A 24452-nucleotide genomic window follows, 5' to 3' on the forward strand; every position below is an offset into this window, starting at 1 on the left:
CACATAGGGTGAATGAACACCCTGGAAAACAAGTGAATATAGGGGTAAATGAACACCTTAATGAACAAGTGAACACTTTAGAAAACAACAGAACATGGAGTAAATGAATAACATGCAAAACAAGTGTTTATGGGGGTGAATGAACATCCTGGAGAACGAGTGAACATGGGGGTAAATGACCCCTCTGTAGAGTAAGTGGAGGGACAAGAGTAAGGACACAACACTTACTTCTCGCTCTTGGGGATGACCATCGGGGCGTAGTCAGGGTCATAGAACTCCTCGAAGTCCTGAGCGGCGGGTTCGGCAGAGATGGCCGTCCTCTTGACCCTGGCCTCGGCTCCCTCGCACACGCCCTCGCAGATCCCCGCGTAAGAGGAGGGCGGGGTGTAGAAGCGGTCATTTTGGAGGCTATTGCGGTTATGATGTTCGTTGTTGTTGTTGCGGCAAGTCAAAGAACGTAGGGAAATCCGACCGTGCAAAGAGTTAGCTCTACCCGTGAGAGGCGGCAACACCGAGCGTAGTTTGTCAAGTTGGGTGTTAAGGGTGGCAATGGTGGCTTCCTTCTCACGCAATTCGTCCTCCAGTTGTTTGATGGCATTGTCCTTGACGGAGAGGGTCTCGAGGGCGGTGGCCAGGGCAGCCTGAGTGTCACGCAGGGAGGCGCGCCCCTTCAAGGAGTTCCCGAGACCCATGGGCGGTGCGCGACCATTGCCGCCCTCACCGCCGCCACTACGACTCTTAAACCACTTCTGCATTATGCAACACTTTCACAACAACACTATGATGATCATCGTCGTCTGGCGAACACCACATGAGCAGTACACTAAGCACACATCACGGATCTACACTTAGCACTGACCCCTCGTCCGGCCACCCTCCCTGATCCAGCTGTACGTACACCTATGACCGGGGGCTTTAGAGGCGTGGCTAAGACTCGTAGATCCGTGGCCAGGAGCCGCTAGTGGTCACTCAGACATCACCTCCACCAGCACCACCGCAATACCTCGCACCATCCAGTAAAGTGTGACACTCTAATGTTGCATACTAGTTGTGTCGCGCTATACAACTTTACCCACACATCTGGATATTAAACCACTGTACTGCACAAAATATATGTTTTGATTAATGAGTAATGACACCTAGTGGTAACGTAAAGAAGTACACAGTATTACACACCTCGACAACAAAGTAAACATAGTCTTCTGCTGGAGAAAGTCACCCCCAGGCTGCAGCATTAACACAAACAACTAACACTACTACGACCATTAGGGTTAATATGAAGAATGAATTACTATGACAATGGCAAACAAGTTCCTAGACATTTACCTCTGCTTCGAAATTACCGTAAAACTTCACACAAAATAAAACAAAGCTCCAGACTGTCTCGAGGCACAAGCGCACTTCCTGAGTAATGTGTAATTAAAGTCCCACTTAATTATATATTATATTAGTTTTATGAATTAAAAAGTCATCAATATCACAAACAATTATATTCATATCCACAATCATGCTGCCGTAAAAGGAAATAATGATTCTTTGTTATAATACAGTTACACCAACAACAGTAGAAGTAACAACAGTAGCAGTAACAACAACAACAGTAACAACAACAATAATAATAATAATAAAATAAAAATAAAATATACACAAACCACAATCAGAGTTCGTAAGGTTGAAGAGATGCAGCGTGGTGACCTAAAGAGATAGTATACGACAGGTAACTTATCTCTGAATCCAGCTGTACACCTCACAGGCCACCGCCAGCCTGAGGGCCGCGAGTCAGGCTCCTACCGTGTCAACAAACAATCTTCACCTTCCCTTCCTGAGGCTACCACAGCAACGCTCTTACGGCCCTCCACAGTCCCCCCCCTCCCTCCCTGCACTACGACCTTGCTAGCACATCCCCAAAAAAAAAAATCACAGAAAATTTGTTCACTGTCAATCGGTAAAAAAAAAAAAAAAATACCTGGCGCCGTCACGTGAAAACACAATAGTTTCAAGTGTCACTCCATGGGAGATGTTTCACTAAATCACCAAGGAACGTTTGATCATACTAGAAATATTTCACTGGACTGATAATCAAGTGTTCATCAAGGAGAAACGTTTTCGTGGGTGGGGAACGCCCCTCTAGAATACCACGTTCAGTATCGGTTGAAGGAAAACGTTACACTGATACACTACACAAATGACGATCGTGGGAAGAATAAGTGCCAGCGGAGAGTAGCATTCATAACTGAGAACACAAGTACTCAGGAAGCCACTCACTGTCGTCACAGAGGCTCTAACACACTGCTATAAATAACTCCTAAGTGTGGGCAGGACACAACAGAAGGAGCGGGCCGGCACCGTCCCTCACGGCTGACCAGTGCACTCTGCCCTCACTAGGCTCACGCGAGGCCAAACCTGCATAGAAAGTACTACCCCTCCTCCCCACTCCAACTACCCCTCCTACACTCTCACTACCCCTCCCACTACCCCTCTCCCCACTCCTACTACCCCTCCTCCACTCTCACTACCCCTCCTCCACTCCTACTTCCCCTTCCCCCACTCCTACTACCCCTCTCCTACCCCTCCTCCCTCTCCTACCCCTCTCCACTCTTACTACCCCTCCCCTACTACCCCTCTCCCCACTCCTACTACCTCCCTCCCTCTCACTACCCCTCCTCCCTCCCTACACCCCTTCCCCAACTCCTACCCCTCCTCCCACTCTCCACTACCCCTCCCCTCCCTCTTACTACCTCCTACTACCCCTCTCCCCCTCCTACCTACCCCTCCCTCCCTCTCTCCCCTACCCCTCCTCCCCTCTTACCCCTCCCTACTACCCCTCTCCCCTCCCTACCCCTCCTCCCTCTCACTACCCCCTCCCTCCCTACCCTTCCCCCAACTCCCTACTACTCCTCTCCCCCTCCTACCTCCTCCCTCTCTACCCTCCTCCCTCCCCTACGCCCTCTCCCCTCCCTACTACCCTCCTCCCCCTCCCCTACTACTCCTCTCCCCACTCCCTACTACCCCTCCTACACTCCCTACCCCTCTCCCCCACTCCTACTACCCCTCCTCCCTCACTACCCCTCCTCCCTTTCTTACTACGCCCTCTCCCCTCCTACCCCTCTCCCCTCCCTACTCCTCTCCCCCCTCCCCTACTACCCCTCCTCCCTCCTACTACCCCTCCTCCCTCCTACTACCCCTCCCTCCCTCCCTCCCCCCCCTCCCCACCCCCCCTCCTACCTCCCTCCTACCCCTCCCTCCTCCCCCCCCTCCTGCACTCCTACCCCTTCCCCCACTCCTCTACCCCTCCTCCTGTTCCCATTACCCCCCCTCCTACTACCCCTCCCCTCCTACCCCTTTCTCACTTCTACTACTCCTCCGCCTCCGACTCCTGCCACCCCTCCCCATGGTGTGACATTTTACAATCACATTATCTTCACTCGTTGACATTCAGTTTAGTTTTTCTCTTCACGTAATAAGAGAAAACGATACGTCATCCTCGTCTAGTACAACAGGTAGCAGTGTTAACAAGCAAACTTAGTATCACACTCTGGCCTTACACCCACACCCCCCTGTGTTGACTTAATGTCTTGATATATGATTAATTAAGCTAACATAACAAGAGGTAGGTATTGCTGGCATGGTATGAAGCAGAGCATTATTGAGGTGGATCAAACACTCACTGTATTAAAAACTGGAGGACTAATGACCCACTTTTTCCTCTCTCACTGATATTCTTTTATATAATAAATACTAATATGTGAAGCAGTGGCCTTTCCTTTCTTTAACCTTCAACGTTCCTTTGATTAAGTCGTGTGGTGGACGGTGTATAGGCGAGACAGACGCACGCACGCAGTTCCAAATATAGAAACATGATCTTAAACATGCCAGAGTTACTCACGAGTATACTTCTAAATATGCATATGTGGTCTTCATCATATTCTCGAATATACCCCCACCAAAACAAAACTACAAAATATAATAAAAAAAAACGTGAAGGTTACTTTATATCAATTGATTTCTAAGGATATATTTTTAGCCTCTCTCTGAATAAGTAGATGGTGTTAGTCAGCCAGAGCGAGAAGAGAAGAGGAGAGGAGAAGAGAAGAGAGGAGAGAAGAGGAAGAACATAAAAAAATAAGGAGTCTGCAATAGGTCGGTTGGCCTGTGCATGGCATCTCCTGCCGTGTTACAACCACTCTCTATCGTCCATGAATCTAGGAAGAGGAAGAAGAGGAAGAGAAGAGGAAGAAGAGAAGAAAGAGAGAGGGAGAGACGTACACACACAAGATACTCCACGTTCTCATTTATCTTAGTACAATGACGGCCTGGGTCTTAAAGCGGCGTTCACTATATGTATCTGTTTATAATACACTCGTCATTCACCAACAGGGAGACACGACCACAACCTACTAGTTACTAAAAAAGTTAATAATACTTATTTCTAAACTCCGAAGTTACGAAATGGAATACTCCGTTCTTTAAACATGTGTGTGTGTGTGTGTGTGTGTGTGTGTGTGTGTTGTGTGTGTGTGTGTGTGTGTGTTTAATGCCCATACTCAACTTAAACATCTAAAGATAAACATTGGCTTTACATTATACAAATAAAAATGTATTAAGACAATAAAAAAACGAACGTAATCCAACCTTAACGTGACCTAAATTGACGTAACCTAACCTAAACTTGTGTATCCTAACCTAACCTAACTTAATCTAACTTAACCATGCTTAACATAGGACAATGAAGCCCCAAATAAACTAACATAACTTAAAACATAACTTAATCTAACCCAACTATACATTAATAAGTAACATGACACATAATATTAACCTCAATGTCGTATAAGAAACGACCCATAACTTCACGAAACGGCCGACGTCGACAACCACCTGTATTACGAACACGGACGACCACGTACCAGAAAGTTCACTCTAAGTACTGTGTTGTTCTTCATCAAAGGTTATCAGTGTTAAAAAAATATAACCCAACCAGATGATAAATATCTTTGTCACTATGACCTGTCAAGCATAAATCCTGCCAGGTATTGTGAACAACTAATAAGACTAACAAGTTTAGTTTATTAACAGGTATGTGCTGTGTATAACAAAGACAACCTGAAATTTTACGTAAACTGACAAGTAAAATATACAACTAATCCTAAAAACAAGTAAACAAAAAGGTACTTCTATTTAATCAGACAGGTAATGTGTATAACTAATCACAGCAGATAACGCGGCAGGTAATAAGACTCTCGTATAAATATTCAAATTAACACGAAGGACCTGACAGCAATAGTGTCTCGTTAGTTTCTCATCAAGATCCAGGCAACGTTTGTCAGGTATCCACACAAACTTTCTTCTTGCTGGATTTCGTTATCAAGAGAATGATAACGAAAAAAAAAATCGTTTCATTGTTCTTTGTCATAAATTCTTGATCTATGAGTACGACAACCCCTTGAGTACGATGACTTAATCTTATGAGTCGTACTGAAGAGGTTATTCATCGTACTCAATAGGTTAATACGTACTCAACGTTATCAATGTGTACTTGTATTGGCACTTCATAATAAACTTTCTAAATCTGGTATAAGGTCTTTAGTTTCCCTTGAATGAATTTCGTTATGATTTTCCAGACAAGAACAAAGAGACTTAATCGTTAGACAATTCTACTTAAACAATTAAAAATTTTCCATTTCGTTTGCTTGTGGTTGATAACGAATAAACAAAATTATCAACTAACTAACTACCTTTAATTACCTAATACAGTAATGAATTGCGTTATCAGGTGAGTGAATGAATTTCGTTTATTAATTGAGTGATATGAAAAGACGTTGTCACTAGCCAACCCATCAATAAGGAAGGATGGTGACGTTATCAGCCAGAGTTAAATGATAGTGCAAGTGGGTGATGGGAGGAAGGAGGGAGGGAGGGTAGTCAGAGGTGACCTTTACATTACTCCACTTTCTCCAAGGGGGTCAAACTCCACGCTAGTTTATTTTACTCCATTCACAAGGCAAAATACACACACACACACACACACACACACACACACACACACACACACACACACACACACACACACACACACACACACACACACACACACACACACACACACACACACACACACACACACACATTAAAAAACAAAACAGCCACAAACCTAAAACCCAACATATACAGGAGGAAATAAAAGAGACAAACACACACACACACACACACACACACACACACACACACACACACACACACACACACACACACACACACACACACACACACACACACACACACACGTAAACAAATATATACAGACTGGTAAACAAACACATACGAGCAGACAGAAAGGTAGGTAAACAAAGATATACAAGTAAACAAAGACAAATAGATTGACAGAGAGACGGGCAAACATCGACACAGATCTGTATAATAGGTACAAGATGCTGCTTGGTCGACACTCACTCCAGTAACTGACATATTGACCTCAATGTTAGTTAGTTATCTGAAGGTGGGCCAGACAGAACCCGTTTAGTAATTATTACCAGTCTGTAGTCACCAGCCCTACCAGTCAACAGTCATTTACTAACACTACCAGTCTACAGTCATTAGCAACCCCAAGTCAATCACCAACACGACTCTCACCACCGCCAGTTCATTGTCACCAGCATCACCAGTCCAGTCACCGCCATTACCAGTTCACTTCACCATTATCACCAGTTCAGTCATCACCATAACCAGTCCACAGTCACTACTATCACCAGTCCACGTTCACCACTATCACCAGTCCACTGTCACCACTATCACCAGTCGACAGTCACCACTATCACCAGTCCACAGTCACCACTATCACCAGTCACTTCTCCACATCCGGTGTGAAGGTTGGGTTATTTTGGAGAACATCCGTTGCAGGTGACGACCCATAATACCACCTACCACTACTAACATTACTAGTACTACGACTACTACCACCACCACTACTACTACCACTACTATCACTACTACTACCATCACTACCACTACTATCACCACTACTACCACTACTACCACTACTATCACTACTACTACCACTACTACCACTACTACTACCACCACCACTACTACTACCACTACTATCACTACTACTACCACCACTACTACTACTACTACTGTTACTACTACTACTACTACTACTACTACTACTACTACTACTACTACTACTACTACCACCACCACCACCATTACTACCACCACTACTACCACTACAGTACCACTACACAGAGATGGGGTTCAATACGCATGTCCAAATACAGCTACAAATAAAAATACAGTAATCCAGGTAAAAAAATAAATAAAAAATTATGTTTGGAAACCTTCAAATAAAATACAAATGCAAAAGCTTCAAGTAAAAAAACAAAAATAAACTTTCAAAATACAAATAAATTCCAGTTACGAATATACAGACATTTGACCATAATTTTCATGTAATGTGTTTCCAAGATTAGAAAGTCAGCAGCTGTTAAGGAGTTCATCCCCACACATTGGACGACTCCCGACTGAGGGTTGATCTTCTGTATGGTGGACAATAAAACCAGTTGAGGTAAGTTTACAAATATAAGCTCGACTACCACTGCTTACCATTACTGCTACTACTAGTCTCTTGCCTTTATCACCACCAACGATTACTAATTGTCAAATATCATCATTATTTATCATCTACTAGTAATACTCTTATTACCTCTCTGACCACCAACCACTCCCCCTCACCACATGGCACTCCCCCTCACCACCTAGCACGCCCCCTCACCACCTACCACTCCCCTTCACCACCTACCACTCCCCCTCACCTCCTACCACTACCCATCACCACCTCCCACTCCCACCACCTACCACCCCCTCACCACCCACCACTCCCCTCACCACCCACCACCCTCACCAGCTAGCACCATCTCACCAGCTAGCACCACCCCCACCAGCTAGCACTACCTCACCACCTAGCAATCCCCACCACTCACCACCCTCTCACCACCCAGCACCCCCCCCACCACCTAGCACCGCCACCCACCCCCCTCAAACCTACCACTGCCCCCTACCACCTCCCACCCCCATCACCACCTACCACCTCACCACCAGCACTACCTCACCACCTAGCACTCACTCCCCCACCACCACCACCTCACCACCTACCACCCCACCCACCCAACACCCCCCCCACCACCCACCACCCCCGCCACCCAGCACCCCCCCCACACCTGGCACCACCCCCCACCACCCACCACCACCCCCGCCACCCACCACCCCCCCCACCACCCACCACACCCCACCACCCACCACCACCCCCGCCACCCAGCACCACCCCACCAACACCCAGCACCACCCCACCACCCAGCACCACCCCCCACCACCCAGCACCACCCCCCACCACCCAGCACTCCCCCACCACCCACCACCTCACCACCTACCACCTCACCACCCACACCCCTCACCACTCCACCACTACTCCCCTCACCACCCAGCACCCCCACCACCTACCACCTCACCACCACCACTCCCTCACCACCTACCACCCTCACCACTCACCACTCCCTCACCACCTACCACTCCCTCACCACCCAGCACTCCTTCACCACCCACCACTACCTCACCACTCCTCACCACCTAGCACTACCCTCACCACCTACCACCCCCTCACCACCTACTCACTCCCCCTCACCACCTACCACTATCCTTCACCAATTACAATTAATTCTTGCAACATTTTCCTCACTAATTTCCAGGAAAACGAGGTTTTTTCCCTCACTTGAATCTCTAGAACCACTTTTTTCCTCCACCTACCACTATCCTTCACCAATTACAATTAATTCTTGCAACATTTTCCTCACTAATTTCCAGGAAAACGAGGTTTTTTCCCTCACTTGAATCTCTAGAACCACTTTTTTCCTCCACCCACTCACCACTGAGATTATTTCTCTTCTTTACTCCGGTTATTTAATGTTTTCCCATATATCACACTTTATTTACTTTATTTCATTTTTTTATTTTTTTTAACGGGATTAGCCCACAAGGGCACAGGTCAATGACCAACATAAGGGCCTGGGGGAAAATATAATAATAATAATAATAATAATAATAATAATAATAATAATAATAATAATAATAATAATAATAATAATAATAATAATAATAATAGTAATAATAATAATAATAATAATAATAATAATAATAAATGTTGTGTTGTCAAAGAGAAACAATTGAGACCCTGCAATTCTGTGTAAATGAGGCAGAAAGTCAGATGAGCAACCTGGTATACGTTAAGAAATAATGTTTCAATTCAGCTGCATCAATGGAATTAATCTCGCACCCAGCTGCACCACCACGCTCTATTTATGTTACTTTTTTTTTGCGGAAACGATTATTTTGCAAAATGACCAGCATGCACATTGGAAATTTTGCAAAATAACTTAAGACAACCTAAACTGACCTAAGCTTATGATTAGGACAGCACATAGTCCAAAGTTAAAAAAAAAAAAAGAACAAGACCACTTAACTGTGTATCAAGCTACACGACCCAACCTAACCTAACCTAACCTAAACTAACCTTTGTTCAACCATAAGGTTAGGATAGTTTAGGTTGTCTGTTTGTAAGTTATTTTGCAAAATTACCAATATGCATGCAGGTCATTTTGCAAAATAACCGATTCCACAAAAAGAAAAAAAAAACGTAACATATACACCCACCTAAACAAGTCCTGTCACTCCTCCATGAACCCTGTGAACCATGAACCTGTGAATCCGAAACATCACACAGTACACCATCTATGGGCCCAACAATGTGTGATGTCTCGGATTCACAGGTTCATGGATAGGGGAGAGGACCAACAGGACTATTTTTGGTGGGTGCACCCCCCAGCTACACCACCATGGTCTAGGTACAGTTGGCTCCACTCCCGCGTTTACCACTTAGCGTTGCCAATCCTCTCTCTCCCTGAGGTGTGAACCCCGAACTCTGAAGTGTGAAATGGAAGCATTTCCTAGTGAGAGGGAGGGGGGGGAGGGGGGGTGTCTGGGTTGGTGTCTATCTGTGGAGGACGGAAAGTGTATATCAGTTGCGATATATTACAATGTAGGATAACGCTTCGACACTACGGACAAGGTTTCTATACCGGACTGCTGCCAACTGAACTATTTTTCTTCACATCTAGTTGTATTACAATAAATACGTGGTGTCCAGTTGCTGGTTGTTTGGATTAATAATTAATCCCTTCACTACGATGTCTTTTTATCTATTTTATTCTAGCTCCCGCCAGACGATTTTATTCAGCTGAGGAAGTTCCATCTCGTAGTCAAGGAGTTAAACAAAACTTCACTGCTTCTACAAGATATAGATTTAAACAGATCCATAATCCATTTGGTCATAAATGTCCTCTTTTACAAAGGAACACCTTACATAGAACATGAATCCATCCTCCTCTCGTTCTATTGTAACTTATTACTTTCATCTGGTTAGCGCTAGACGATTACACTCAGCACAGGAAACTCCGTCGGTATTGTCAAGCGTTATTTTACATTGTCAACTCTCCCAACCGATGTACACTTTCCGTCCTCACCCCCGCAGATAGACAACTACCCCCCCTCCCTCCCCCCCCCTCCCTCTCACTATTGAATGCTTCGAATTCACACTTCAGAGTTCGGGGTTCACACCTCAGGGAGAGAGAGGATTGGCAACGCTAAATGGTAAACGCGGGAGTGGAGCCAACTGTATCACCTAGTTGCCCCACCATGGGCTATGTACCTCTCAGCTGCACTACCAGGGTTTATGTACCCCACAGCTGCACCATCATGATCTATGTACCACACAGCTGCATCGTCATGGTTTACGTACCACACAGTTGCATCGTCATGGTTTACGTACCACACAGCTGCACCACCATGGTCTATGTACACTTGTTCAGTCAGCAAAAAAATGTTCTGCACCCCTTGGTCTGATGACCTCTGCAACGATCACTGACTGAGGCCATGTTAATGTGGCAAGGTTGGAATTTCTGGTTGTGTGATGCATTGTATAACCAGTATGATGTATTTTTTATATCACATATAGTTAATACAGAGAAATTAACAGGAATCACCCGCGTAAATGAGTGTTGATCAAAATTCTTGGTCAGATGTGTCATATTGTACAACACCATAAACGTGCAAAAAAAATTTTTTTATTGCACATCTCAGCTGCACCACCATGGTCAATGTATCACAGCTGTATGAGCATGGTCTATGTACTACTCAGCTGCCCCACCACTCACACTCGCACGTGTCCAGAGTAACATCTTAACAATATCTTGACATATGAAGACGCGACAGGTTCATCCCCACGACTTATCCTCGTGTGTGTGTGTGTGTGTGTGTGTGTGTCACGGGAGAGGGAAGGGTAGGGCAGGACAAGACCAGGGACACGATACTCTCACAATATCACGGTACCAGCATAAGTTTCTGTTCTGTCACACTCAAGTACCACAGTTAAGTACACATCGACAATACACTCAAAAGAGAGAGATAAAAAGAGAGAGAGAGGCGGGGGGTGGGGGTGGGGGGGTACTCCAATAAGTCACAACTACAGCAACCACAGAGCGTAACCCGTATAGGCAGTTGCTAACCGTCATTTCATAAACCAGGGTGGAGTAACGGAGGGCCTTGGTAGGTTGGATCTGGACTCGTGGTGGTTCTGTAAAAGTTGTCACAATGTACTGTCCCTAGAGTAAAGATGAAGTCCACAGTGGCGTCAAAATTACTGAAGAGACTTTGTGACAAGATTATTATTCTCTCATAACTCCTGTTTGTGAGGTGAGAATTTCATTTTCATAAGATTTCGAAAACCATAACCCTGGCAGCCTAGCACCCTGAGACCTGGCACCTTGGGCGTGGCGTAAACATTTACCGTAGGAAGAAAATAACTCACTCGTTCAACCATGTGTTAATTAGCTGCTGGAGTAATGACCGTTCCGTTGAAAACTATTAGAAGCTACAGCTGTCAAAAGTCTGACCTTGTGAAACTGTTAAACTTGAATGATTGTGTAAACAGCAAATTATAGCGTCGTCTGGTTATGTAAACACGACGCCACTCACCACAGTATCCGGGTCCCTCAGCAGTGCAGGTACTCGCCTACTGCTCGAGGGCAGGTCATAAGTGTGTCCTGTTTATTAACATTGTACAGCTACTTGAAGACATCTCTTACACGGAAAATAAACAAAGGTGTTCCTCTATCAGGGTGTAGAAGAAAGTCACACCTAACCTAACCTAACCATGTATAAAAGTTTAGAAGAAATATAAGCAGACAGTATTTTGAGTCATCATTATTTCAAAACTAACAACGCGAAACAATTTATCGACGTTAAGAACTCTATAACCTACAACACATCACCACACCTTAACAGAGCCATGCCCCAACACAACAGAGCCATGCCCCAACACAACAGAGCCATGTCCCAACACAACACAGCCACACCTCAACACAACACAGCCACACCTCAACACAAAACAGCCACGCCTCAACGCAACACAGACACCCCCAACACAGCCTCAGACACGCCCTAAGACAACACCCACACTCCCCAACACAGACACTCCTCATCAGAAGACAGCTACACCCCAACACAACACCCACACACCTCAATGCAGCATCCACACACCTCAATACAACACCCACACACCTCAGTACAACACCCACACACCTCAATACAACACCCACACACCTCAATACAACATCCACACACCTCATTACAACACCCACACACCTCAATACAACACCCACATACCTCAATACAACACAGACACAACCCAACACATCCACACACCCGAACACTACACCCACACAACACTCACACACCTTAACACGACACAGCCACACCTCAACACGACACAGCCACGCCTCAATACAGCTTCAGACACTCCCTAACACAACACAGACGTGCCCTAACACAGCTTCAGACTCTTAATAACACAGCAGTCTCCCACCACCCCACAATCTCCGCTTCTCACATGCCATTTTCACTTCGCACCAATAAAAAGAATTTCTGACAAACTGTATATGCAACTGCTACCTCCTGAGGGTCGGCGATGGCTGGGGTGAGGGGATGAGGGGTGAGGGGGTGCGAGACTGTGGCAGGGGTGAAAGGTGAGGGAAGTGAGGTGGGCGATAATAGAGGTGAGAAAAATGAGGGAGATAAAATGGGTAACAAGGGAAAAAAAGGTTGAAGGAGAGGAGTAGCTAAGGGAGAAGGAATGTAATGTTGAGGATGATTGATTGATTTGTAAACATTGGAAGAAATGGAGATAAGGAACTGAGAGATGTGCGAGATGAGAAAGGTGTATGGGACGAAGGAGGTGTATGAGGTGAGTGAGAGGTAAAGGAAAGGAAGGGAGGGGAGGCGATGAAGAGAATAAAGGAGGATAGGGGAAGAAGAGAAGGGAGTTGGGGAGGGAAAGATGGGAGAGGAGAGCAAAGAGATAATGAGCGAGAGGAGGGAGGGAAGGAGGGAAGGTGGATGGGAAGAGAGGGGGAGGGGCGGAGGAGAAAGAAAGAGTAAGGGAAGGGAAGGGGAGAGGAGAGAGGGAAGGTAAGGGAACGACTAAAATAGGAGGGAATGGAGGAGTTTTAGACGACGAAGACGACAAACCAACTGATTGAAAACAGCCACCAGCCATTTAGATAAAATCCTCACATCGTGGTAAGTCACTTTTACGGTAATAACAATCCCGGACCATCTTACACGTCCCCCCAGTCTTCTCCTCCTGTCATTTTGTATCGTTTACCTAAGATCACCCAAATGGGGGCCGAGTTATCATACATCTTAACCCCCATTGTGTTCCATTCCCCCTCCCTCCCTCCCTCCACCACTACCACACACACGCCACATCGGTAATATTAGGATGGGGGTAGCAGCAAGACGGGCTAGTCGGGAGTCGAGGTGTGTGTGTGTGTGTGTGTGTGTGTGTGTGTGTGTGTGTGTACAGTACTGACACACACACACACACACACACACTTTACCTTAGCTCACCTAAAGAATTGTCACCCAAGAGTGTCCACCTTATTCGTTTTTTTCGCGTTCGTATAAGTCACACTTAATCTCCTGTTGTCCCCCACACTATCTATCACACTTGCCTTCCTCTTTACCCCTCACCCCACCTCCTCCTCACCCTAGCTCTCCCTCACTCTAGTTCCCCCTCACTCCATCTCCCCCTCTCCCAGCTCCCCTCATCCCAGTTCCCCTCACTCAGTTCCCCCTCACTCCCATCTCCCAGCTCCCCTCATCCCAGTTCCCCTCTTCCCAGTTTCCCCCTTACCCCCATCTCCCTCAGGTTCCCCTCTCAGCTCCCCTCATCCAGTTCCCCCCTCATCCCAGTTCCCCCCCCCTATCTCCCCCTCACCCAGTTCCCCTCACCCCAGTTCCCCCCCTCACCCCATCTCCCCCTCAGATTCAATCCCTAGCACCCCCTCACCTCCATCTCCCCTCACCCCCATGATAAGTAGCAATCATCTCTAGCTCGACCACTTGTGCCTCGACACTCCACTCTCTCCTCGGACTTGACACTTGACGTCTGGTGGCTCTCCTTGGGGGCGCCGCTCGAGGACTAGAAAAGTAGACAATCTGGTCATCCTAGGAGGTGTTACTTGAGGTTAGTGAACTAGCTCGAGGACTACATAACCTTTTCCTGTACCAAGACTCTGACTGAGAACTGTTCTGACTGACTGACTGAGAGATTTTATGTTCGGTTATTCAATATGCCCATCAACTGAAGCTTCCTCTCATACACAGCGGACATGCCGGTACTTAAAACACTATTGTATCTTACAAATACACAAGAACACCATATAGCTCTAATATAGAAGAACACTATAGGAATCACCGTGTTCCCGTATCTTCAAAAGTTAACGTGTTCTTCTTATTGCTAAAATCATCATCATCATCATCATAATCTCCCACACGTGACAAGAGCCAGGTAGTGTTGAGGCGTCACTCCATCCCCTCCACCCTGGTACAGAGCTCCATGTAAATTAATGGTGTCATTTTCCTATCGTGGGTTACTCTATCCTCGTTGAGTCGTTAACCATCCTCGTTGAGTAGTCTAACCAACGTATTCTCCAGAAGTCGTTCTTCGTTTATCAAGAGGTCGTGGGTTCGACTCCTGCACAAAGCCACGATGACACCGAGAAATATTAACCTCCCGCCCCTGGTCAATACTCTGGGTCCCAATTGTGAAAAAAAAGAAACGTTTATCATTTTCTCTTAACCAGACTGAGAATTAAAAAAAAAATCTCGTTACAGAAAAGTTACAGTGTTGATTTAACGTCATGTTGGGTAAATTGTTGTGTTAAAGTTTAAAAGAGCCGATGAGACGTGTTGTAAACTATCCTCTTTAGAGAAAATATAAAGTTCTTAACCTCGAGAACATGTTGTCAGGCCTCGTATAATAACATCTGTTCCCTGTTCAATAATAATATATATTTTCCTGTGTAATATAATAACTCAACAATATTTTTTCAACAATTAGTTATTATAGATTTCAGGAAACAAAAGATACATAATTGTGAAAGGCATTGATGGGCCGTTCGGGACTATGTGGATATAACACAAGTATACTATGCCTTTGGTGTCACAAGAGGCAGCGTTGCTTACACTGCACTCGACCGCCTTCGCCTCCCCAAATTGCAGAGTTAGGTACAGTACCCCTTTAATAATGGATAGACAAGGACTACCCCGGGATCGAACCGGTGACCCTTACAACAGGGGGCGAGCGCTATACCCATATAATACATCAAGAAGATATAACAGCAGACATACAGCACAGTTTGTCTGATACAACTGGGTGTGTTGCGTTTCATGACACGATAAATAATTATGACTGCAGATCAATGGTCCCAGTCTCAAACAGACCCCAGTCATAAACGGACCCCAGTTATAAATGGACCCCAGTCATAAACAGACCCCAGTCATAAACGGACCCCAGTTATAAATGGACCCCAGTCATAAACGGGCCCCAGTCATAAACAGGTCCCTAATCATTAGAACAAGAGCCAATCAGGATTGAAGGTAAATAAGAATCTAGACCTATTAGGAGTGGCGCCACAATTATACGCCCCAGGTTACTACGTGGGTGTGTAACCTATCGTAAACCAACACACACACAGGACGCAACGGGAGGTTCCGGAGCTGGGTGGTTCGGTTTCAGTTCATGTCCTGTCACTGCCTGTTACATATAACTAACAGCATCCACCTAAATATTTTAATGCCAAGGTCCCTCGGTGGTGTAGTCCAACGAGGGGTGACGCAAGTGGTGAGTGACAGACAGATCGTGATAGGTACAAGTGATTTGTCAAGATCTGGATAAAAAAAGTGAAGGAACTAGAAAGCATTTGAAACAAGATCAGTGCCAAATACTATAACCTTACAAAAGACACATCAACCTGCCTTAGTATCCCATGTAGCTACGAAAATATGTAAGTCACAGGTAACAGCAAAGAAAACGTGGATAAACAAACGGAAGATTGAATTAAGCTATTCCAAACGCCCATCATCACACCACTAGGATTATAACAAATATTATTCCACCATAGTTTTACAGCTGATGATGCAAGAATGGACTCGAGAATAAAGTGTGGATAGTTAAAAGATGAACTAACGAACAAGATCAATTTATAACAAATGACAAAACTTTGAACACGTAAAAAAAAAAAAAAAGTAATTCCAAGTATATTTCCCAGACCATCACACAACACCACACTATCTACCTCCTCATACTATACAAACCTCACACCCCCTCCATCATCCATCGCCAGCCAAGCGTCCTCTCAAATATTACACCTCATATTTTATAATGACTTAACGTGGCGTAACAGATTATGTTATGATTTATTATTAATATCATTATTTAGAGAGAGAGAGAGAGAGAGAGAGAGAGAGAGAGAGAGAGAGAGAGAATGTGGAAAGTAAGCAACCCTCCCTCCGTCGTGAGTACCAGTAAACACTAGCAGCCTCCCAAGTGCCAAGACCTGACTGAACTGCTGAGTAGAGGCAAAATTGTATCCCATTCTGGAGAATAAAGTTGTTAAAATAACTCATCTCTCATACCCACCCACCCACCTTCCTTCCTTCCTTCCCCAATCCACATTACCTTCATTCTCTCCCTCTTCTCCTCCCTCCATCTTCCTCCTAACTTCTCTCCCCCCTGCATTCTCTCCCTCCCCCACCAACACATCCACAACTCTCTCTCTCTCTCTCTCTCTCTCTCTCGTGTCGGGGATTTATTCCTTATTTGTATTTTTTAAGTGAGTTTACTTTTACTCTATAATTTGTGATTTTCTTTTTTATCTCCTTTATCAATACAGTAATTTTATCTTGGTAATTTTTATCCGGATTAATTATATTATAATGAGTATTATTAGCCTTGTGTTATTTATAATTAAATCTGGATATATTTAGCTATGGAATTTTATATCATTACCTATTCCTGCGGTGGCTTATCTTTGTGATTTTATTTTCACTACTTATATTATGAGTGGGTAAAGCGGCTGGGGAGTGCACGCCTCCCGCCCTAACGCCCGGAGTTTTAAACACCTTCCGTTGAGGAGGGTCGTCGTGTTTCAACTAATTCCAATAAAATTAATTTATAATATTGGAATTAGTTCCTTTTACCACCACACCACCCCGTCAAGTACTGTACTGCGGTGTACTTGGGACTAATTTTTGTTTGTAACTTGGGTTGACACGACGACCGTCCTCAACGGAAGAGGGTGTTTAAAACTCCGGGCGCAAGTCTCATTGGTTCAATCCCAAGGCACTCTAATTCCACTTAATTGTAAATGGGTACCGTACCTAGCCTAGCCTAGCCTAGCCTAACCTAACCTAACCTAACCTAACCTAACCTAACCTAACCTAACCTAACCTAACCTAACCTAACCCAACCCAACCCAACCTAACATTATAATTGGGGGAAGAAGCCTGCAGTCGAGTGCAGTGCTGGCCACGCTTAGTACAGTGTTTCATGTCCACCTTCCCAACTGGGTGGTCAGGGGGAGGGCATCCCAGTCTTACCACTATAGTTATGGGAACTACAGTATATTTTAGTGATTTAAGTAGATTGATTTTATCTTTATCGATATTGACAAGATCAGGGTAATAAACCTTAGTAATTTAGTTTTCATTAATCCGAGTATTTCATCTTAGCAGTTTAATGTACTAATCGGAGCATCTGATATCGATTCAAACTATATTTATCCGGTTGTTCAATATATATTTATTACCTATATTAACCTATATATTTCTACTCTACTAGCAACACTGACCGCTTTGCTCGGGTTAGGTATACGGTATAACCCCGAATGTCACAGTTTGCCCTCCCTCCCCTCCTCCTACAATCACCGTGATGATATCTCAGTCGGGGAAGATTTTCGGTTCTTGCCCAGACCGCACCCGGAGTTCCATGGTCAACATACAGTACTGTACTATGGTGTCTAACCTTGGGACCCATGTAGTATGTGAGGAAAGGTTCTGGACTCTTAAACTGATGTCGTCTTCGAGCTACAGATGGAACAGACAGAAATACGCACTCACAGACAGACACGTCCTTTTAGTATTATAATAATCCGATTACTCTATCGTCGTGATTTATTCATTGATAATTCCGTCTTGTGATCTATAATCCGTGCCTATATATAGAGATATTAACCTGTCACCGTAAATATCCGGGAATATACACAATAAGCAAAATTGTTCGATGTCAATAAAGTACCGCGAACAGGATTATTAGAAAATTTATTCGTTTGAATTTTTTTTAAAGCAGACGAAAGTAGCCAACAGACCCAACAAAATATTGACCAAAACTGTACCTTAGGATCGTTAAGTTACGGTTTGGTTAGGTTGGTTAGGTCTCGTCTGAAATAAATGAATGTTTATGTTCGTGGTACAATATGCTAACATAGTACTACGTCTTGCATATTGTAAACTCGGTGACTCAGCGTATTCTCTTCATGTTGTATATATCACTGACGCGAAGTGAATGGTGATGCGTTTGACTTATTATAACTGTATTTACCAACACGTAGTGGAGAATTCAACTTGTTTTATATCTAATTATACATAAACTTAAACGACTGTGATTGATATCCATTGTCATTCCATTCATTCGATATTATGATAGTCACTTTTAACTCACGATGATAATGGTCAATATAATGATAATCGTTACTGTAATGACTCTGATCATTGTATATAATTCCCGCAGTATAAACTGTCCCGATACTACGACAACTGGTAGCTACGCAATGAAAGCACAGTAACCAATCCCCTCCCCCCCCCTCCCCACACACACACACACACACACACACACACATACACAATTTATCGGGTAACCCCAGCTGGCTCACTCATATACAGACGACAGACACACGACGTTTTCTGTTAACCTCTGAGAGAGAGAGAGAGAGAGAGGCCACTTCCACATATCTGACTGACGCCCTGGGTGTACACAAGGTCTCAATACTCGTCAGTGTTGTCGGGCGTAATGCGTAAGTTCAGCGTGGGGTACAAATTGGTCACACTGTCTGGTAACACCCTGGTGCGTATCTCCTCCCCGTGTCCGTCACAGGGTGTAAAGTAAAGAGTTACGTCATAGAGCTCTTAGTGGTCTGTCAGTGCACAGTGATCATTTCAGTACACAGTGATTATATTTCAGTGCACGGTGATCATCCTTCAGTACGCAGTGATCATGTCTGTGCACAGTTATCTTTCAATGCACAGTGATCATCTTTCAGTGCGCAGTGATCATCTTTCAGTGCACAGTGATCATCTTTCAATAAAAACATATAAATATTCAGTTCAGGGAATATTTTCACTATACAGTGATCAACTTTCACCGGTAAACGTTACGACAAATGTTCACGAACCAGACACGTTTATTTTTAATGTCACTTCTCCTGCTTCTGGCTCTCACACTTATTAGTGTGAGGTACGGCGAAATGAGCACACTAGAGTGAGACAGAGTTAGGGTCAGAACACACTGGAGTGAGTGAACACCTACTAGAGTAAGGGTGTAGCGTCCGGGTAATCACACGCACAAAGTTAGGAGTGAGGAGGGCTGAGGGCGGGGTAGCGTGAGGTGCACCACCGGAGGGCCACTCCAGCAGACTGACAGCCTCAACCTGGCCCGGCTACCTTACCCCCAGTGCCACACTCCACACCACCACACACAAAAAAAACTTTCAAGGCAGGCACTCCAGTTGCCATCACTGATATGCCAGTGTCTGGCAGAAGGACATTTACGCTGGTTATACAACGAACTGTGAACATTCACTGGAGTGCTCGGGCCTGGGAGGATGTTTGAGGGGCGTTGAAGTGGGGTAAAGCAGCCCCGTACGGTACAGACTAGGCTTGTAATATACGAACCGGACGCCCGAGGCAGCGTCCGACACAGTCCGTTTGTTTACCTTTGGTCCGGGCGCGGCACTCGGATAAACTGAGCCGCCGGTCAGTAAACAATGCGTGCTTTCACCTGACGGGCAACCCTCCCTACCTCCCTCCCCCTCATCCGACCCACCCTCCCCCTCATCCGACCCACCCTTCATCCCTCCCTCCCCCAGGCAGGATACCTCAGTTCTTTTCCTTAACTAAATCCGTCTCGGAAATTCTTACGATATTTGGGTATGTTGTGGTACAGATTGGTCACCTATGAGTAACAGCGACGAACTCTTATCACCACGACAATTTCAGAGCGCGTGAAGTGGCTAAAGGAAGTGCCAATTGAAAAGATTATAAGAAGGTGCGTCAAGGCAACAAGATGTGATTCGGAAGCTGGAGGGAGGTCATCAGTAGATACTTCTGGGGGATGAAAAGACCTTGGTAGGTATTTCTAGGAGAGGGAGGTCATGTTCGGCCAAGTCATCTGCTGAATGAACATTTTAAACTTCCTGAAGTAAAGCTTGACCGTGTTCAACGCATCGGGAAACCTAACTCCTCCCCGCGACATCATAACAAAATCCTCATCCCCCTCTGACCGTGAAAAAGTGTTTTATCAACGCAGTAAACTGAAAGGCACCATTATCTTCGTCAACGAAGATCTCTGCCCAGGTACGACTAAAGCCCGTCTACAGCAAATGGACCAGTTTAAAGAAGCCAGGAAACAAGAGAAACACGTGACGATCAGTCATAAAACCCTTGTTGTGAGGGATCGGTCATGTGGACACCCGCCCACTCACCCACCAGCTGTACCAACCCACCAGCCACTATCGCTATCACCTGAGGAGTTCCCCCCCCTCCCCCTGCCGGCCAACTCGAGTGCTACACGTCTACCCTCTGTGGTGGAAACCAGCAACCCTCAAAACCGAGTGACAGGAGCACCTCCCACTCCATCTGGGAATCACCCTCAACAGTACCGGTCATCCTAATTCTGTTGGTTGTAGCACTTGTGAGTACGTTACCCTCCACTATTATAATTTCATAGATCTTCCTCTTTCACACCTCAGTGACCCTGAGTTTTTGCTGTTCCTTAATCAGTATCAATGCTCCCACAATGATGATGCTAGTGTCATTCCCTTAGATGTGCTAGATCGTATGTGTTACACCCCTTTACCCATGGTGTCGACACAATACTCCCTCATATCGATCCTGATGCCTTTCTACAAAACTCACTGGGTTACACCAACCCAAACTGTAACTATTACTTTCCTGACTCTCCCGAGTTTAGTTCTAGTCCCTACTACCTCATTCCTTCTCCTTGATTAGCTATAACATCAGCAGTATTCCCCTTCATCTAGATACCTTTTTAGATCAGTGTTTATCTTCTATTGCCCACAAATTTGATGTACTGGGGACAAAGGTCTCTTCAAGAATTACCGCCCCATATCAGTCCTCCCAGCGTTGGGTAAGATACTGGAAAAGCTAGCATGTAATAGACTAAATTCCTTCTGCAATGCCAATAACATCTTTACAGACTCCCAGTTTGGATTTAGAGCTAGAAGGTGGAATGAGAGTGCTCTGCTATCCTTTACTAATGACATCTTAAATTCCTTTGATGACAGTCAGTTCACAGTCTGTATATTCTTGGACCTCTCTAAAGCCTTCGATACTGTCGACCATACCATCCTCCTTTCAAAGCTTGAACATTACTGCGTTAGGGGCCTATCCCACAATTGGTTTACCTCAAATCTGTCCAACAGGATGCAGTATGTCTGCTATAATAATCACCAATCTGACTCCTCGCCAATCTTGTATGGCGTCCCCCAAGGTTCCATTCTCGGTCCAGTACTGTTTGTGTTGTACATAAACGACATAGTCCATGCCAGCACACTTATAAAATACAAATTATTTGCAGACGATAGTAATCTCTATGCCAGCAACTCAGACCTCCATTCTTTGATGAGAACTATGAACACTGAATTAACTAAAGTCAGGACCTGGGTAATACGTAATAAACTGACCTTAAACCTTGAGAAAACCCACTACACGATCTTTCAGAGAAGGAAAAACTTACCCCAGACTTAGACCCCCTGTACCTTGGTAATACAGTCCTCAAACGCGAACAAAATATTAAATTCCTCGGAGTTATTGTTGATGAGAAAATTAACTGGAGAAACCACATACAAGCCATTCACAGTAAAGTCAATAAACAGTGCGGTATCATGTATCACACTCGACAGTCACTCACTCTCACAGCAATGAAAGAAATCTATCATAATCTTGTTTACCAACACCTGATACACTGTCACACACTATGGGGGGCCTCTGGCTCTTCAAAAACACAATCTCTGGTTACTGCACAAAAGAGAGTTGTACGGTCAATGACCTACTTGAAAAAAAAAACAGATCACACAAACGAAATATTTGCTATATTGAAAATTTTAAAATTCGAAGATATTAACACCTACTGCTGTGCCCTCTTTGTTTACAAATCTATCAATCACTTGCTTGACAATAATTATTTCCACTTCCGGAATAATCAGAGATACAACTTAAGGCACCCAGAGCTACTAAGACCACCCCCCATGCACTCCTCTCAGTCCCAGACCTCCATAAAATATCTTGGTGTGAAGGTGTGGAACAACTTACCCCTACCCATCCGAGCAAAGACTACGCTCCCTTTCTTTAAATCATCTCTTAATAAATATCTATTGTCTAAGTATTAATATTTCTTGTAACACCTACTATATTAACAGTACCTGCTTTTATTGTACCATCAAAACCGATTTATCGGAAATTATCATGTAAATAGATATAAGTAATTACCATTGCAATAAACATGTATATAATAAAAAATAAACTAAAAAAAATAATAAATAAATAAAATTAATAAATATTGAAGTGATAACCGTGTTAACATTATGAGATGTTCTTATTACCACCACGCTATTGTACTATTCCAGATGATACTAAATGTTACATAATACTTCCTTGAGATAAATGTACAGTATATATCAGGTGCCTCAAAGAGAGCTCAGGTTCTCAACTGGCTCAGCCATGTTAATATTGTTATTATTATCCACTCTGTATCTGTGTTTTTCTGGCTAAATAAACTGTTTCAATTCAATTCAATTCAACAGGTCATCCTCGAACACGTCACAGGAGACCTAGTACCCCAACCTATTATCATGAGGGTGCAGGACACGGTGAACCATGTCAAAGGGGAGATGGGTCACCCTAAGCCCTTGTCCGTGGAAGTAGGTCAGTTAAGTACAAGTCAAGAGAAGGACAATGGATTCCTCACACGAGTGGCATACCGTGTCAACACCACACAGGAGCATCACCAAGCATACCACTCTGTCATTACTCAACACCCAAATGTTAACCGTACCCTAACCTAACCTTACCCTAACCTAACCTAATCCTAACTTAACATAATCTAACTTAACCTAACCCTGACCTAACCAAATCAAACCAAACTCAAAAGCTAACCTAACCTAACTATACCACTCTGCCTTGACTGAATATTCAAATATAACCTAACCAAACCTAATCCAACCTAACCTAACCAAACCAAACCAACCCTAACCTAACCTATCAAACCATACGTAGTTCAACCTTATACCTATCCATCTACGTATTACTGGGACTCATTATTATTATATTACTCAAGGAAATATAAACACATTTCTGTTTCTTAATTTATTCAAACAAATGACGTGATATGAAATTATGTCACGAAGAACACTAATAACGCACACAGCAGGACACTAATAACGCACACAGCAGGACACTAATAACGCACACAGCCGAACACTAACAACACAGCAGGACACTAATAACGCACACAGCAGGACACTAATAACGAACACAGCCGAACACTAATAACGCACACAGCCGAACACTAATAACGCACACAGAAGGACACTAACAACGAACACAACAGAACACTAATAACGAACACAACTCTAACAACGAACACAATAGAACACTAATAACGAACACAAAGCTAACAACGAACACAACAGATCACTAATAACGCACACAGC

General features: G+C 44.5%; 1 protein-coding gene across 1 annotated transcript; it reads right to left on the bottom strand.

The window, feature by feature from the left end:
• Window positions 1-224: 224 nt before the first annotated feature.
• Window positions 225-20159, bottom strand: LOC121874459. Its single transcript, XM_042378574.1, has 2 exons — window positions 20030-20159; window positions 225-1139 (listed from the first exon to the last, which is right to left on the bottom strand). Exon 2 carries the CDS (start codon window positions 753-755, stop codon window positions 225-227), a length of 531 nt encoding a protein of 176 aa, XP_042234508.1. The 5' UTR covers window positions 756-1139; window positions 20030-20159.
• Between the last annotated feature and the right edge of the window lie 4293 nt (window positions 20160-24452).

The sequence above is a fragment of the Homarus americanus genome, unplaced genomic scaffold (assembly GCF_018991925.1).
Source record: "Homarus americanus isolate GMGI-L3 unplaced genomic scaffold, GMGI_Hamer_2.0 scaffold59013, whole genome shotgun sequence".
Classification (NCBI taxonomy): domain Eukaryota; kingdom Metazoa; phylum Arthropoda; class Malacostraca; order Decapoda; family Nephropidae; genus Homarus; species Homarus americanus.

Excerpts from the sequence above, each read along its gene's own strand:
- LOC121874459 (XM_042378574.1), bottom strand. The coding sequence starts at position 755 with ATGCAGAAGTGGTTTAAGAGTCGTAGTGGCGGCGGTGAGGGCGGCAAT.